Genomic DNA, 15,831 nt, shown 5'->3' on the forward strand with positions numbered 1-15,831 from the left:
TTCATCTTGATAAGCCATCACCTTTTGCAAGTCGAAGTATAAAGTTGTAAGGTTGCTTCCCTTTGCCCTATAAGACAAGCGAAGTAGTCTTATGGCCTCCTTGATCAAAAAACAAGGTCCTCATTGATATTTATCCTAGTCCATTCTCCCAAGACTAAGGCACTAATCTACCAAGGGGTGGTTGTTGATTTTGGGTAGCATTGAATGTGCTCTAGATCCAAAATTTGTGGAGCTGCTAGAATACATAAGATCTCCAAGACCCAGAAATCATTTGGAGAAATTCCACCCGAATTGTGCATTATTAAAATAATTAATATTTTAATGGGGTTGCTAATTCTGAACTTAGGAAAATGAAAATATTAATGGGTATTAATAAAAATATGGGTGAGAAGCTTCTAAGAGATGAGGATCAAGTCTATTTTAATCTTAACTGTTGATTACGGACTTAATCTCGATCGTTGATTCATCAACAAGAAAAATATAAGAGGAGGCTTGAGGGTCGGTTGGAGATACACCAAGTGATCCAATCAGTTCGATTTTTTTGGGGCGTGGTTTACTGAAAAAATCAAACTAGTGATCTAAGTTGCAGTGAGAGGGGCAGAAGCAGAGATTTGGATCGGAAAGTAGTTCTGAACCAAAGAGTACAAGGCAGAGAGGCAGTAGTAGCATCAGAGAAGCAACGCGGAGGCCTACGCAGCCCAGGAGGGGCTCACACAGAGCTGATGCAGGCCAGGAGTGTCTCTTGTAGTGGTAGTGCAGAGTATTCGTCAGAAGTTCGAGATTTTGCTGGAGAAGTGAGGTTCTGAGCCGGGAGGGTTGAACAACAGTCTTCCTCTAGCAAATCAATCCAGTAGAAGAGGTGATGCAGTCTCCTAGAGGCAAGACGCTAGCCCAAGCAGTGATTGCGTTGGGATTTCGCAGTGTTTGTCGGAGTCAAACCACTCAGCGGATCAGTTGTGACTTAGAGAATGAGGTAAACCCTCATATGTATTTCTTGCTGTCGTGATTTCTCTGAAAGGTTAGCTGGTGTGAGTTGTACTCAGATTCCACTTGCTTAATAATACAAACCCTCTATCTGCTACATCGGTTTTCCCGCATTGGGTTTTTCCAGGGACGTGTTGTCCAAAAATAACGGTGTCCCTAGTGTGTTTGTCTCATCTATTGTTTCAGTGTATGATCTGTATGTCAATGTATTCTGCAGTAGTGTTTTTCATCATTATTTATAATTAAATAACTTGTTGAATGAAAGAACAATTAGGAGATGACAAATTAGTGACTGCAACAGGATTTTTGTTTGTATAGATTTAGAAATTTTCACATGGTATCACAACATTGCAGATCATAGGACACTGAAGCCATTAGTCAGGAAATCCAACAAATCTGTTGTAAAAAGGCAGCTGTCTTGAGTGACAGCGTTGTTTCAGAGCCAGAGGAGCAGCTGAAGGAGTGATACAGAAGGTCACGTAGTGCCTACGTCAGCTTTCTGAGCCAAGAGAAGGAGACACAGTACCCGAGAGGCGCTGACGCAGTGACTACGTCATCTCTCTAGGCCAACACAGAGCCTGAGGGGCTCAAATCAGTGAGTTTCTAAGGCAGTAGGAGCAATGCAGATTCGATCTGTGGTGTTGGTGGGACGTTGTTGCTATTGTTGCAAAACAGTGTTTTTGGAGACGAAACCAAGTTAGAGGGAGTCACTGCCTTGACAGATTTCTTGCCAAAACAAAACTAGGTCCGAGTTGCTAAGCAGCAGCAAAGGAGGATCGGAGAAGCGGTGATTCGACATTATTTGGCGGAAGGATTTCCGTGAAGGAAACCAGGACTCAGAGGGAGTCTAGAAGGAACTTGTTCCTTAGAGGATTTCTAGCGCCAAAGAAATCCAGATCTGAGTCTTGCTGGGGCAAAAGCGAGAGGGAGAAGAGAACTTATTCTATACTTATTTGAGCTGAGATGGCAGTCAATGGATTGAGGGATCAGGATAGATTAGATGGAGCATTCAACTTTGTCATCTAGAAGACCAAGATCCTGGCAGTGTTGGACAAGAATTGCATCAAGGATTATGCCTTGAAAGTGTTTGTTGTATCGGTCGATGCTAATCCTCTTAAGAAATACGAGGAGGCTCAAGAAAAGGTGAAGTGCATGATCTTGGATGGGGTCAAGGATCATGCGGTCCCACATATTGCTAAAAAGGAAACAACAAGGGAGATGTGGGAGGCCTTGACCACCTTGTATGAAGGAACTTCCGTCCAACGGAAGATGTTGCTTGAGAACCAGCGAAGACAATATCAGATGCAGAAGGGAGAAGAAATCGATCCCTTCCTTCTTAGGTTGCAAGGGATTCGAGACCAGTTGACTTCCATGGGGTCTACACTAGATCTTGAGTTCATGGTCAGGACTGCCCTGAATGCAGTCATTGAACGCTGGGAAACCTTTGTCCAGAGCATCTTGGGCAAGGCTTCTCTCCCCAGTTGGGAGGAGATGTCGGCAGCTCTTCGACAGGAAGAGATCAAGTGCTTATCCAAGGCAGGAAGTAGCGGCACCGGTTTTGATGTGATCACGGTTGATGAAGGTGGAGGTGGTTTAACCTCTAGATTCCTTGGTTGTTTTTGGACTGGCTATTTTATGAAATCCCACATTCATGCTTGGAAAATGGCACGAGGGTGACTGGCTGAAAGAGAGATTTGGTTCAGCCATGTCTATGGTCGGGTGGTACGTGGAAGTCTCGAACCTGGTCGGATTTGCCTATGATTAATGAAAGCTAAGTCCTATTACTTTTGCACTTGTTTATATGTGGATTTGATGGTTGTCATATCTCTGATATTCAGATGGTTTAATGCTAGTTATAAGCATGGTTATATGACTGGTTCATGTCATGGTTATCTCATGTTTTTACTTGTATTTGAATGGACAATGTATATATGACCTAATGGATGGAATGACAGTTAAAGTGATAAGGAAACAATGCTTCATGGCGAATCTCAGTTAAGTTTGAGACCCCTATGCTCATATTTGTTATTTACACCTGTAGGTTGCATATTTACTAAGTGTTTGACAAAATGTCTGTTATGGTTATGCTTGGTTAGGTCAAGCCCTTGATCAAGTTTTGTGTTAGAGGCTTTGCCTTGGTGTCATCTATTGTCTTGGAAAGTCTCATCAAGTTATAGGTATTGGTTTGGAGACTAGCCCTGAAAAAATGGCTTAAATCTCGTAGTCTCTAGCACAGAAATGGTTGAAAAAGACTGTAGTCTCTCCCTTGCAGGCATTGTGGGAGCAACTATAGGGTTCCAGTCACATGCATGCCTTGTCATGGGAGCGACTCTGGGTTTAATTCATTGAAATGTTAGGTTAACTTAGGGGTTGGGCACCTGGAGTGGTGGATTAGCTCCTAGGGGTCCTGAAGTACCTGAGGGAGGTCTGTAAGGTCTTGTTTTGTCAACTCCATTTCCTTAAGGTTACCTAGGAGGTTGAGTCTTATCATAGTGGCCTCTCGTCGCACGTTTACCTCGACTGGTCGATTGCTTGGGTAGATGTGGGAGGAGGATGTTACAGAGTCGTCTCAGAGTGTGGTTGCTCTCTCCTTGGGTGAATGTGTTGGTCATGCATGCATGTCAATTGCGTGTGTGTCTTTTACACTTGTATTCCATGTGCTTGTTACATTACATAATGATTGGTCATGATGGTAGTAAGGTTATCATGAGGAACTTGATGTTGATTTTATGGAATGCATTGTCAAGAGTATATGATTGGTCACATGAATATATGCAGCTTGATTACATCCTTGTATGTTAGGTTGCATTCTTGTATGTTTGATAATGTTTGATTACATGTATCATCTTGTAGGTTGGTTACAAGAATTGATTGCTTATGATCGACTACATGCATTTATGCGTATGTGTAGTTGAATAGGCATTGCTTATGCATGTTGATAGTTGCATATGGCAATGTGTACAATGAAGTAATGGTTGTTGTCATGCATGAGTTCATAGTTTGTGAAGTTGATATGGTCATGCATTGATGACTGGACTCTAGATAGAATGATGTGAATATGGTTTGGTACTCATATGTTATATGTCTATATGCAGTTGTCATGCATGTACGGTCTTGGTTATAGTTATGCCCGAATAGTAAGTCAAACATACCTTATGAAGTCATGGTATGCAATTTAGGTCATCTGGGTGATATTGGTATGTTATGATGCTAATGTGTTCACTGAGATAGAACATGAGATGCAGATTATCATAATGAGGTTGCAGCATTAGACTTTGGCGTAAGAGCAGATGGTCATACAGGTATTGTATGTTGGCACGCAGATATGTAAGTTGTTGGCTGAGATAGAACAGAGGATGCAGAATATCATAATGAGGTTGTAGCATTAGACTTTGGGGTAAGAGCAGATCGTCATACAAGTATTGTATGTTGGCATGCAGGTATGTAAGTTAAGGATTACTATATGCATTAGGTTTATGTGCATGTCTCTTGATGTTATGATTACATTAATGATAGATGTTATTTGATTAGTGTAGTTATATGCACGTGTCGGATAGTCAAAAATGATAGTAAACTGTAGTTGTATGCATTGTTATTGTTGTTTTACATTAGATAAATGATGATTAAGTTATATGTTGTTGATGAGCATGATATATATCTTATTGTTGTTATATGCTATTAACTTGATGATTAGGGTTATCTCATTGAGATCTTGATGTTGTAATTTGGATTGGCCATATGTGTGATGGTTATGTTCATTGCATTGAAGATCTTGATGTTATATGTATTGTGTTAACCTGGCTTGGCCTATGCAGATGGTTATGGTTGCGATATTCAGGTATGAGCTGACATATCTGTCATTTGGTGTCGTACTAATCTACACTAGTCATACATATGTGATTGTTATGCATAAATGATAATTGTTTATGAGTTAGGATGTGAACATGTTAGTTAGTGATTGTTATGGATAGCATGATCTTATTTATGTTTAAGTTCATGTGTTGAGAAGTTATAGCATGCTAACTAGCTTGATTGAGTAGACAAGATAGCCTCCCTTGAGATACAGTAAGGTGAGAGTTTGCTTATGTCGTATATTTGGTGCTTCACTGTTTGATTATGTCTTCTAGTTAATTTATCTAACATGGTATGTTGTAAGTTGGTTGAATGTTTGATGAATTGCATAGTATGAGTATGTGTTTAAATGATTTTGTTTTAAGATGATTGTATTAACACATATATGTTGAGACAATTGATATGTACTTGAGTATAGTAGGTGATAGTTGTAGCATTGTGTCTAAGGATTATGAGTTGACTATGGATTATGACATGATTGTTAGTCTTGGTAAAGGTTGATTTCAAATTGTTAGATATGATTGTTTTGATCTTTAGAACGTGAGATTGACATGTGTGAGCAAGTTGCAGGGAAACATGCTTGTTATTAGCGTGAAAAGGTAACAATTGATGTGCTTATATAACTAACAGCTGGGTGATGTGGCAGTACTAATAAGCCTTGATTGCAGCCAAGTAATAAGGTAAAAGGAAGGGAATTGGACAAGAATTCCTTTGGCTATGTTTGGAAACTCTAATTCCAAACGAATGAGTGTTTTGCATACAGGAAGTCTTTTTAACCATGATTGGAAGTCTTCTTAACCTTGATTTTGTCTGACATTATGTGGATATGTGCTAGACTCATGAACATGTACTTGACAGGTACATTAGCTAGAGGTGGATCTATCAAGGGGATTGGAGTCCCTTGAGAGATGGAGTGGATGTGTTCAGTTGCAAGCAAAGTACATGGCACAGCAAGATAAGGTAATTGGTGTATTGCTATGTTTATTTATGCAATGGCAGTTATGTGTCTATGACAGTGTGATGCAGGGAGTTGCATGGCAAGAGAAATTGCCATGAAATCTTGAAGGAGGCTCAAGTCAATCTTTTCTTGGGAACCATGGGGATTGAGTCATGGTGTCTATTGTTAGTCTTGTGCTTTTGGTCTTTTGTGATTGTTGCGCTTGATTTGCAATTTTGAGTGTGTCTGGTGCATAGCTATGCCACTTTGTTCGTAGTATTGTATTGTTTGCCATGGTTTTCTTCTTGTTGTTTCTTGGGTTGCCTTTTATGTTTTGAGTCTTGGGAATTGGTCGAGAAAGAGGAAAGTTAATGGAGCTCAGGGAGAGTTGTGTGGTACCCAATAGGTAATGTAAGACTCAAATGAAGCTTTGTGCATGAGTAAGCGCAACAGAAGGTAAGACTATGACAGTCGGTTGGACTAGTTGGGTCCATTATGGTAAATGGACGGTGGCAGCACAAACATGAGAAAGGTAACCAGAAAAGGTAAAGTAAATGGATCTGAGGTGTTGGATGCCTTGGCTATGTTGGGAACTGTTGTTCTCAATGTCGTGCATGTTGTGCATGAATAAAGGAAGTTCTCTTAACCTTGACCTTGATATATGGTAATTATGTTATGATCATGATTATGCTGATGTTTATATATAGATATATATATATATATATAGGTGTGCATCTATGTCATGTTTGACAGGGTCATCATGGATCATGATTATTAACGCTAACATTTATATGTATATATATGTGTGTACGTATGTCGTTGTCTGACAGGACCATGATTGTTTTATACTAATGTTTATATATGTATGTATGTGTCCATGTATCTATGTCACTGTCTGACAGGGTCATCAAGAATCGTTCTTGTGGAGGAATGATTGTTTACGCAGGCGAATGCCATGAAGAGGTTCCTAATCTTACGAGGAATCAATGGGGAGGAGTAGCCCTGAAAAATATGAGGTCAGCATCATGTGTTTATGAGTTGATATTATGTGATTATATTATGTCTATGTTATGGACAGGTTATACCAAGGGATACAACAGTGAAATGAAAGAAGTGTGGTCTGCGACATGCTGGGACAAGCATGGATAAGACACTGGAAGCAAGGTTGCTTAGTAAAGACAATATGGTTTTGGATGTGTGGTACTATTGTTGTGCACATGTTGCATATGTGATGTTATGTGCATGTAGTGTTGTGCGGATATTGCATATGCAATTCTACGTATAGATGGTGCCATGTAAATGTTGGATATGCGGTGATGATAATGCTATGTACATGTTGGATATGCAGTGTTATGTACAAGTGGTGTTGCATGCATGTTGTACGTGGCGCTATATGCATCTGGTGTTGTGTGCATGTGGTGTTGTGTACATGTTGTACAAGTGGCGTTGTGTGCAGGTGGTGTTGTGTACATGTCGTGCATGTGGCACTGTGTACATATGGTGTCACGTACATGTCGTGCGTGTGGAATTGTGTACATGTTGTACAGTGGTGCAGTGTACATGTGGCGTTGTGTACACATTGTACAGGTGGTGTTGTGTACATGTGATGTTGTGCACACGTTGTGGAGGGGGTACTGTATACATGTGGTACATATCGTACTGGGGTAGATGCATGTATTGCATGGTGTTGTATGACATGTGTAGTTGTATGTGTGTGATGCACACTATGTGTATGTGCACATGGTTAAGGATAAGGCACAGGGTGTTTGTCCAGTGTGGCAACCAACCAGGAGTGCATACGGAATAAAGACAAAGGTAGAAGCTAAGGATTGATGAACCGCTCTACCTTAAAGGGGTTCTCCACTACTATACCTTACACATCATGCTCTTATCCTTTGAGCCCGAGCAGTTAATCAAAGAAAAATCATAAAAGGCAAAAGGAATATAAAGAAGGGTGGAAAAATCAAGGTCGGGGCACCTCATGCACCACGATTGCTCCCTCCTATACATTATATACCCAAGTGTGGGCTTCCCTTTACAAGCTACCCTTTTACCCCGACATGTGGCCCAGGATTTCCCCTTTCATTCTTATTCCATTCATCTATTTATCACATGCCACCACCATTTGAAGGATGTACCTTGGACATACTATTCCCCCCTAGAGGTAGATACCACCTAATAGGGTACTTTGTTAACCCCCTTTAGAGGTTGGAGACATTAGCACATGCCAAAGCCCGCTATATAAGGGCATGTCATTATGAAGTACCCAACTGTTGTCCATGGTTTGTAAGCTCTTTAACTCAATTACTTTAAATGACTTGTTGTGCTGGAAGGTTAGGGGATGTGTTGGGTCTTAAGAAAGATTGCAGATGGTCTCCATTTTGGGTTTGGTCTCCTTATATGAGGTCCTAACCCTCCAGAGGGCTACATTGACACATGTAGGGTGTGTAGAGAGCCACGGGTCTCCACAATAGTAGAAAACACTCCATGGATCCCTAGAGATGTTCATAGATTTCTCAAGATTCACTTATTGGACGAGGAAGATGCACCTAGTTCACCATGCCTAGCCAACCCCACAGTTGTACCATGCACTTTGCAAATGGTCCAGGACTTGTACGCTGATGTGGCATCACTTAGACCATCATTTGAGCCCTCACAAATCGTCTACAGACATCATCGACCTACTTGGAAACCCATGAGGTTACTTGTGTGCCCCCACACCCATTGGGAGCACCACAAGTTTATTGTTTAGAGAACAAGGGACCAACCCCTTGTCCACTACTTTTGGGAGTCTTGTTCATCATTATAGCCCTTATGGACTTCATTAGGCTTCTTAGAAGGGCCAGTGACATGAATTATTAATCATTCGACCTCTTAAGTGTTAATTTCTAGTAGCATCGGATGTGCTCTAAGCATCAAAATTTGCAAGGAGGCTTGGACACATGTATTCCACAATACCTAGAAAGCGTTTTGGGAAATTCCACCCGGAATCAGTTTTATTAAAATAATTAATTATTCTTAATGGGTGCCTAAATCTAAACTTAGGGAATTAAAATAATTAAAGAGTATTAATCTAGCTGTGGGTGAAACTTCTAAGAGACGACGAGGATCAAGCTAAAATGATCTATGCCATTGATTAGAATCTAATCAGGGTTGTTGGTTCTCAACAGAAGGATATTAAGAGGAGGCTTGATGCGCATTTGGAAAATGTTGATTTGGGGTAGCATCGGATGTGCTCTAGCCACGAAATTTGGTGGAGAGGTTGGGGCACATGAGATCTCCAATACCCAAAAAGGGTTTGGGAAAATTCTAAAAAATCAGAATATTAAAATAATTAATATTTTTAATGGAGTCCCTAAGTTTAAACTTAGGGAAAATAAAATATTAATGAGTATTAATATGAATCTATGTTAGAGTGGTCCAAAAGGCTGGATCAAGCCAGATCTAATCTTAGCTGCTGATTAGGGACTTAATCTCTGTCGTTGAATCGTCAACGGGAAAATTATAAGAGGAGGCTTTCGGGTCACTTGGAGACTACACCAGATGATCAATCATTCTATTCTCTAGAGCGGGGTTTGCTAAGAGAGATAGAATCAGTGATCGGGAGAGCAGCTGAGGGGAATTGAGTACAAAGAAACAGAGAAGGCAGAGATTGTGTCAGAAGAGCAGTGCAGCAGCCAAGGAGAGTGACGCAGAGCCAACAAGGGCTCACGCAGGGCCACGCAGAGGCAGCCAAGTGTTGCGCAGAGCACAAGAGAGGCTAGCGTGTCTGACGCAGAGGCCCAGAAAGCTGACACAGGGCCTCCTAGGGCTGACGCATGCTAAGAAATGCTGATGCAAGGCCAACACAAGACAGAGAAGTGCTAATGCGGTCCAGATTGGGCAGACGCTGGGGTTGCATAGTAGTTTTGTGCTGAAGAGCTGCCGAAAGGATTTTTCGGTGTTTCAGCCAGGAGATTTCTCTCAAAGTATGAGGTATAGCTGCTAAGGAAATTCTCTATTGGTTAGGCTAGTTTCGGCACCCAGATTGTACTCTGATATTGTTTAATAGAAAACCCTCAAATAGTTGCACCGGTTTTCCCACATTGGGTTTTTCTGGGGACATTGGTCCAAAAATAATAGTGTCATGTGGTGTGTTTGTTCTTGTTTCTTTTAGTTGTTGATCTGTAATATGTTGAGCATGCACTGGTGTTTATTTCCAGTATTTACTTTGTAAATAGCTTGTTAAAAAAAAATAACAAGTAGGTAGGAATAAATCAGAAAAAGTGCATGAAGGGTTTCTAGCTAAGTAAACTTGAAAACTTCAATAGAAAACACATCGAGTGGGAGATCAAAGATCGAATTTCTAAAGTGAGCAGCGCAGCAGTTGCCAGAGAGATTCAAAGTGATTTCTTGTAGAGAGGGGTAGGGATAGTTCCAATTGGAGATTTCTCCTGATCCGGGAATACTCAGAGAGGAGGCAGAGAGATATCCGGGAGAGGCATTGCAGAGGCTACGCTGGTCAGTGTAGGCTAACGCAGAGGCAGCATAGAGCCTTGTGGAGATCCGTATTTTTGTTGGAGATATTAATTTCTTAAGCCAGAAGTCGGGGTGTGAGACCGAGAGGACAAAATCAAAGTCTTAGAGAGGCAAATCAATCAGCAGAGGGAGTGACGCAGTCCCTAGGAGCTGTCACGCTGGGCCTACACAGTGACTGCGTAGAGGCAGCAAGGGACTAGCTTCTATACTAGATAGCCAACAAGGAATCCAGAGATTGTATTCAAAAAACTACTGCTTAATAATACAAACCCTCAGCTACTGCACCGATTTTCCCGCATTGGGTTTTTCTGGAGACTTTTGTCTGAAAGAAATAGTGCAATGTGTTGTTTATTTCTTTCTTGCTCAGTTTCTTGTTTCCGCTTATAATTTAATTGGTGAAGACTGTAGTGTATTAGTTTCGATGTTTACTGTAGGAAACAATAAATAACTTGTTCAATAATTAACAAATAGAAGGAACTTAATCAGTTGTTGTAGTGGTGATTCGGATTTCTGAATTCTCACATGGTATCAGAGTTGCGGGTGAAGCAAGAAAGCAGAGCCGAAAGAACCCAACGCTGAAGAGAAGGAGGGTCGAAGTGTTGCGTAGGCAGCAAATCAAATCCCTGGAGGGATTGCACAGTCCGGGCCAGGAGGGAAAATTTTTTTGAGGAAGGTCTCTCTCTGAGTGAGTCAATAGAGTGGTAAGACTTCCAGATTGAAGTTTTCCAGTGTCAGAGGGAGCAGCACAGAAGCTTCAACGAAGAGGAGGTTTCTGGTGAGACACATTTTTCTGCAGCACTTGTTGGGATAGAAGAACGTCAAAATGAAGAGAGACACTCTTGAGGGAATTTTTCCTCAGAGGACTTCCAGCCAAGGAGTCTGATTTCTCATTTGATAAGCAGCAGTAGTGCAGAGGAGAGAGGAGGTAGTTCGACAATTTGTTAGCAGAGATGGCAGCTAATGGGTTGCAAGATCAAGATCAGTTGGAGGGTGCATCCAACTATGTGATTTGGAAGGCAACGATCTCATGCCTTCTGGACGAGCACGATCTCAAGGCAAGATCCTTGAGGAGCGCACCTCACATCAATTCCTTGCTACGGGAGCCCAGATCAGTAGTAGCAGGATGGACTGAGTGTCAAATAGTGCAGAGGAGTGTTGGAGTGACAAATGCAGTGGCTAGAACGCTAAGTCTGAGCAGTGTAGTGCAGAGTTACAGCAGTGCAGAGATGCACAATGTAGTAGCAGCAGCAACACAGTGGCTTTAGAGGGACAACGTAAGACTAGCAACAGTCACATCTTTAGCATCGAGATGCATCTACGTTGAACACTTGTTCAGTAATTTGGGATGTTTTTCCATTGTTGATGCAGTAGCAGCAGCAGTTTGCAATACACGGGCAGTTGGCAGTGCCAATGCCAGCAATAACACGAATGCAGAAATTCAGAGGGAATTGTAGTACAGATGTAGTGTTGATAGTGGTAGTGTCAGCAGCAGTACAGCTTGCAACAACAATGCAGTAGTTGGCGGACAGCATGTCAGACATTAGCAACGCAGAGGACGATGTTATGAAGTCAGGGTGATGCTTTAGTGCGAGGCATTGCTAAAGCACATTCCTCACTAAGAGGGAGTGCTGATTTCTGGTAGCATCTGATGTGCTCTAAGTCTCAAATTGTGCAGGGAGGCTTGGGCACATGTATTCCAAAGAACCCAAAAATCGTTTTGGGAAATTCCACCTGAAGACAGTTTTATTAAAATAATTAATTATTTTAATGGGATCCTAAAGTCTAAACTTATGAAATTAAAATAATTAATGAGTATTAATCTAACTATGGGTGTAACTTCTAGAAGAAGACGAGGATCAAGCAAAAATGATGTTATCCGTTGATTAGCTTCTAATCTGGGCCATTGAATGTCAACAAGAAGATTATTTAAGGAGGCTTGAGGGTCATTTGGAAGACACACAAAGAGTTGATCAGTGAGATCGAATTGCTTAATCTAGAGGCAATGCGGTGATTTGTAGTGATCACACAGAGAGGGGTAGAGGGATTTTTGGCTGGAGGATCTTCTTCGGAGCAAAGTATACTCAGCAGAGAAGCAGAGAGACACACAGAGGAGGCAACGCAGAGGTCAAAGAGGGTGATGCATAACCAAGAAGGGCTCATGCAAGCCCCACGCAGAGCCTCCTACGCAGAAGTCCGAATTTCCTAAGGAGGCTAATGTTTCTAAGCTGGGAGGGTTGGAATCAGCGCCTAGAAGCAAATTGATCCCCAGCAGAGGTGACGCAAGGCCTTAGAGTCTAACACAGGCACATGCAGGGGCAGCGCATAAGTAGTCGGGAACTCGTTGGTTCAGTTGTCGGATCATCTGGGACTTGCAGTGTAGAGTGAGGTAATCTCACTAATTTCTTCTGTTGAGTGATATTCTCTATACTAGATTGCCAGCAAGGCATCCAGAGGTTGTATTCAGAAATAATTTCATCTTAATAATAAAAACCCTCAGATCTGCTACACTGGTTTACCCGCATTGGGTTTTTTTGGGGACGTTTTTCCAAAAACAACTGTGTCATTTGTGTGTATCTTTCTCTATTGTTCAGTTTCTTGTTTCGGCATATTATTTAATGGGTGTAGGTTGCAGTGTATGTATTTCGATGTTTGCCATAGGAAACTGCAAATAACTTGTCCATGTGATTCTAACAAGTAGGAGAAATATCATCAGTTGTTGTAGTAGGGATTTCGAATTTAGGAATTTTCACACTTTAGGGTTTCATCATATGTTAGGGCTTCTTCTTTAGGGCTCCAAATGTGTTCTTCATTCAGAGCATCTTCAACAGGCTAGGGCTTCAACAATCATCCATGCATCATCAATATTGACATCAATGACAATTTTGACCAACATAATAGACAATATAAACATGCAGAAAATCTCAGACTTATTTTACTAATAGGTAAATAAGGTGGTACAAGAGCAAGAATATGGCCGAGATTATGGCCCCAAATATATCTACAGCAACTAGCCTCCAAAACAAACTGAAAATCAATAAACTGCAAACTGTGAATCTTGAATGGATGCACCAAGGGAAGAGATGGGTGCTCTCCCACTGTCACTAAATCACCCGAGGGTTTCTGTCTTGGAGCTACTGCTGAAGTAGAGAATCGGGTTCTCAAAACCTCACCACAAAGACAAAACACAAATCCAAGATGTCTCCAAATGACCTCCTCCTCCTATTATATAGATCTGATGGATAGATGTCCAAGCCTCTAGAAGCATCTGATTTTATTATTTTATTATTATTCTAGAAACTCCTCCATTGAATTTATCTTAAGTGTCTTTTTAATTTTATTTCACTTAAGTCACTTTTGGGCCTTTTCCTCCAATTAATTATTTTTCCTTAATTAGATGACAAATTAAAGTCATTTTTAATTATGGAAAATGTAAATCACCCACCGACTGTCTGTGGCCAGTGGAAGTCACTTCTCAGCATCCCATCCTCTAGATATTCTCGTTCCAATTCCAACGAGCTATTACACTGAGGTGTTCCATCAAATAATCTTCCCGGAATGCCACCTCAAGCATAATTAATTAAGTTAGGCCCCATAGTAATGCTATTTTTTGAAAGTTGTCGGAATGCAACGGAACGAAAGGCAAGTTGTGCAGATGATAGAATATGCCAAGCGAATGCCATCGAATCCCATAAAAACTCCTCAAAACTCCCCCAGTAACCCTAATGATGTAATCCTGCTCCTACGGCCTGGCCATTACATACCCTAGAAACCCATCCTGGTTGTACTGTAGAGGAAAATCAAAATGGGGCCATGACAAAAAGAGTCCAGGTTACCCAATGGAAGCTAACCTGTCAATAGATTAACAGACTAAAGTAGACCCTTTAGATGCATTTTATGCACAATTATGATAGAGGCCTTGATAATTAAAACTTGTTGGCTGTTGTCACTTATTAATAAATTATAACACTGTACTGAATCACTGACACTGGTTTGTTGTTTATAAAGGTTCAATGATTATTCAATTATAACACTGCTGAGTCAGTGATACTGGTTTGTTGTTTCCAAAGGTTCAATGACTAATCTCCAGCCATGAGTCATGACCATATCAGCGAAGTTAAGAAACATTCTTTGGAATGTTTGCAGGCATCTCTCTTGTTAAAAGGAGTTTCAAAACCTTAAACAAATACACAAACTGTAACAATTCTATAATTCTTCTTGGTAGCTAGTCTATTAATTAAAGACAAAAAGGATTTTCAAGATTGACAACTCACTTTTAAGATTCTCACTCCAGGAAATCTTGCGAGGAGTTCATCTATATGAACTCTAATACTTGCGCCAATAAGAATGTTATTCTGAATTTATGGTTATAATAACTCCTTAACAAATTAATCACATGCCAATTCCTCAAAACCAAAACGATTGATACTATGACTTTCAGGCATAAACAATCTAAGACACTATATGACGGTAATTATGCTTATATATTTATGGCATGACATTGTTGAGCTGCATAGATGCATCAGCAGAAAGAAGCCTATAAACTTACTTGCACAGGATCAACTTGCTCAAAACCATTTGATCTGTTGGAACTTTCATCAACCTGTGTATTGCTATCCTGATTTTTTTCTCTCATCATTAGCCGGTCCTTTGCTGCTAAAAGTTCTTGAACGGCCTAAGAAAGTAACAATATCAGAATAGGAAAAAAAATCATCGTAAAGAAGTAATGCAATCACGACAAGTGGCTTTTGTAACAAAATAAAGAAATGCTGGGCTAATGATGAAAAAAAGCTAGCACAAAAAAAGTTAAAATATCTTGTTAAACTACACACTCATACATATGTGTGCATCCATAGGATGAAGACGGTGACTCAGATTGTCCTTATGGCATGCATGTAATGACATCAGATGTATCCATCAAGAAGACAACTGTTCGAGTTATTGGATAACATATTCTTAACATGCAATATATGATGACATACACAACATGGAGACATCTTCCCATGTTTCTGGATAACATATTTTTAAATCCGGAAGATTTGACATTCAAGGTATGCTAGTAGTGGAATAGCATGGAAGAGTCCCTTATTTGACAATACAAGGTGAACCATGGTAACCCCTTCCCCATCATTCTATAAAACATGTCATGTGAAATTTTATAAATCTGAAAGACTTCTAGTTCCAAACTTTGGCAGAGAAAAAGATCAGGTATACATTATTTTGAAAACAAATTCTATCTTTGACGGGAAATTAACATTGATGTTTGGCTGAGCAAACTTTATTTTTATTATTCCCTACAAAAATAGGAAACATGGAAATATTGGAATATGAACCAATGTTACATTTATCGTTATCAGCAATTTATCGCAGGGGTCCAAAATTTTAATTATCAGCGATATAGGGAAAATTGCGGAAATTATAAGGAAACTTGAAAAAATAAAAAAAATATTCACTTTTGGATTCTCCGGTAACTGAGTCAAAAGATACAAAGTTCAAACCACAGATCTCTTAAATCCAATATTCACTTTTTTCAAATTTTTAAA

General features: G+C 40.4%; 1 protein-coding gene across 2 annotated transcripts in view; it reads right to left on the minus strand.

Annotated features, from left to right (window-relative positions):
* The window catches only part of LOC149172579 (uncharacterized), a 405,339-nt gene that overhangs the window by 75,358 nt on the left and 314,150 nt on the right, over window positions 1-15,831 (minus strand). For both annotated transcript variants that reach the window (XM_089427744.1, XM_089427743.1), the window contains exon 13: window positions 14,838-14,963. In XM_089427744.1, coding sequence (XP_089283870.1) covers window positions 14,838-14,963 — 126 coding nt within the window. The remainder of the gene's footprint in view (window positions 1-14,837; window positions 14,964-15,831) is intronic.

Source organism: Pinus tabuliformis, chromosome 4_2 (genome assembly GCF_031772625.1).
Source record: "Pinus tabuliformis cultivar Carrire ecotype Pingquan chromosome 4_2, CPIR1, whole genome shotgun sequence".
Lineage (NCBI taxonomy): Eukaryota > Viridiplantae > Streptophyta > Pinopsida > Pinales > Pinaceae > Pinus > Pinus tabuliformis.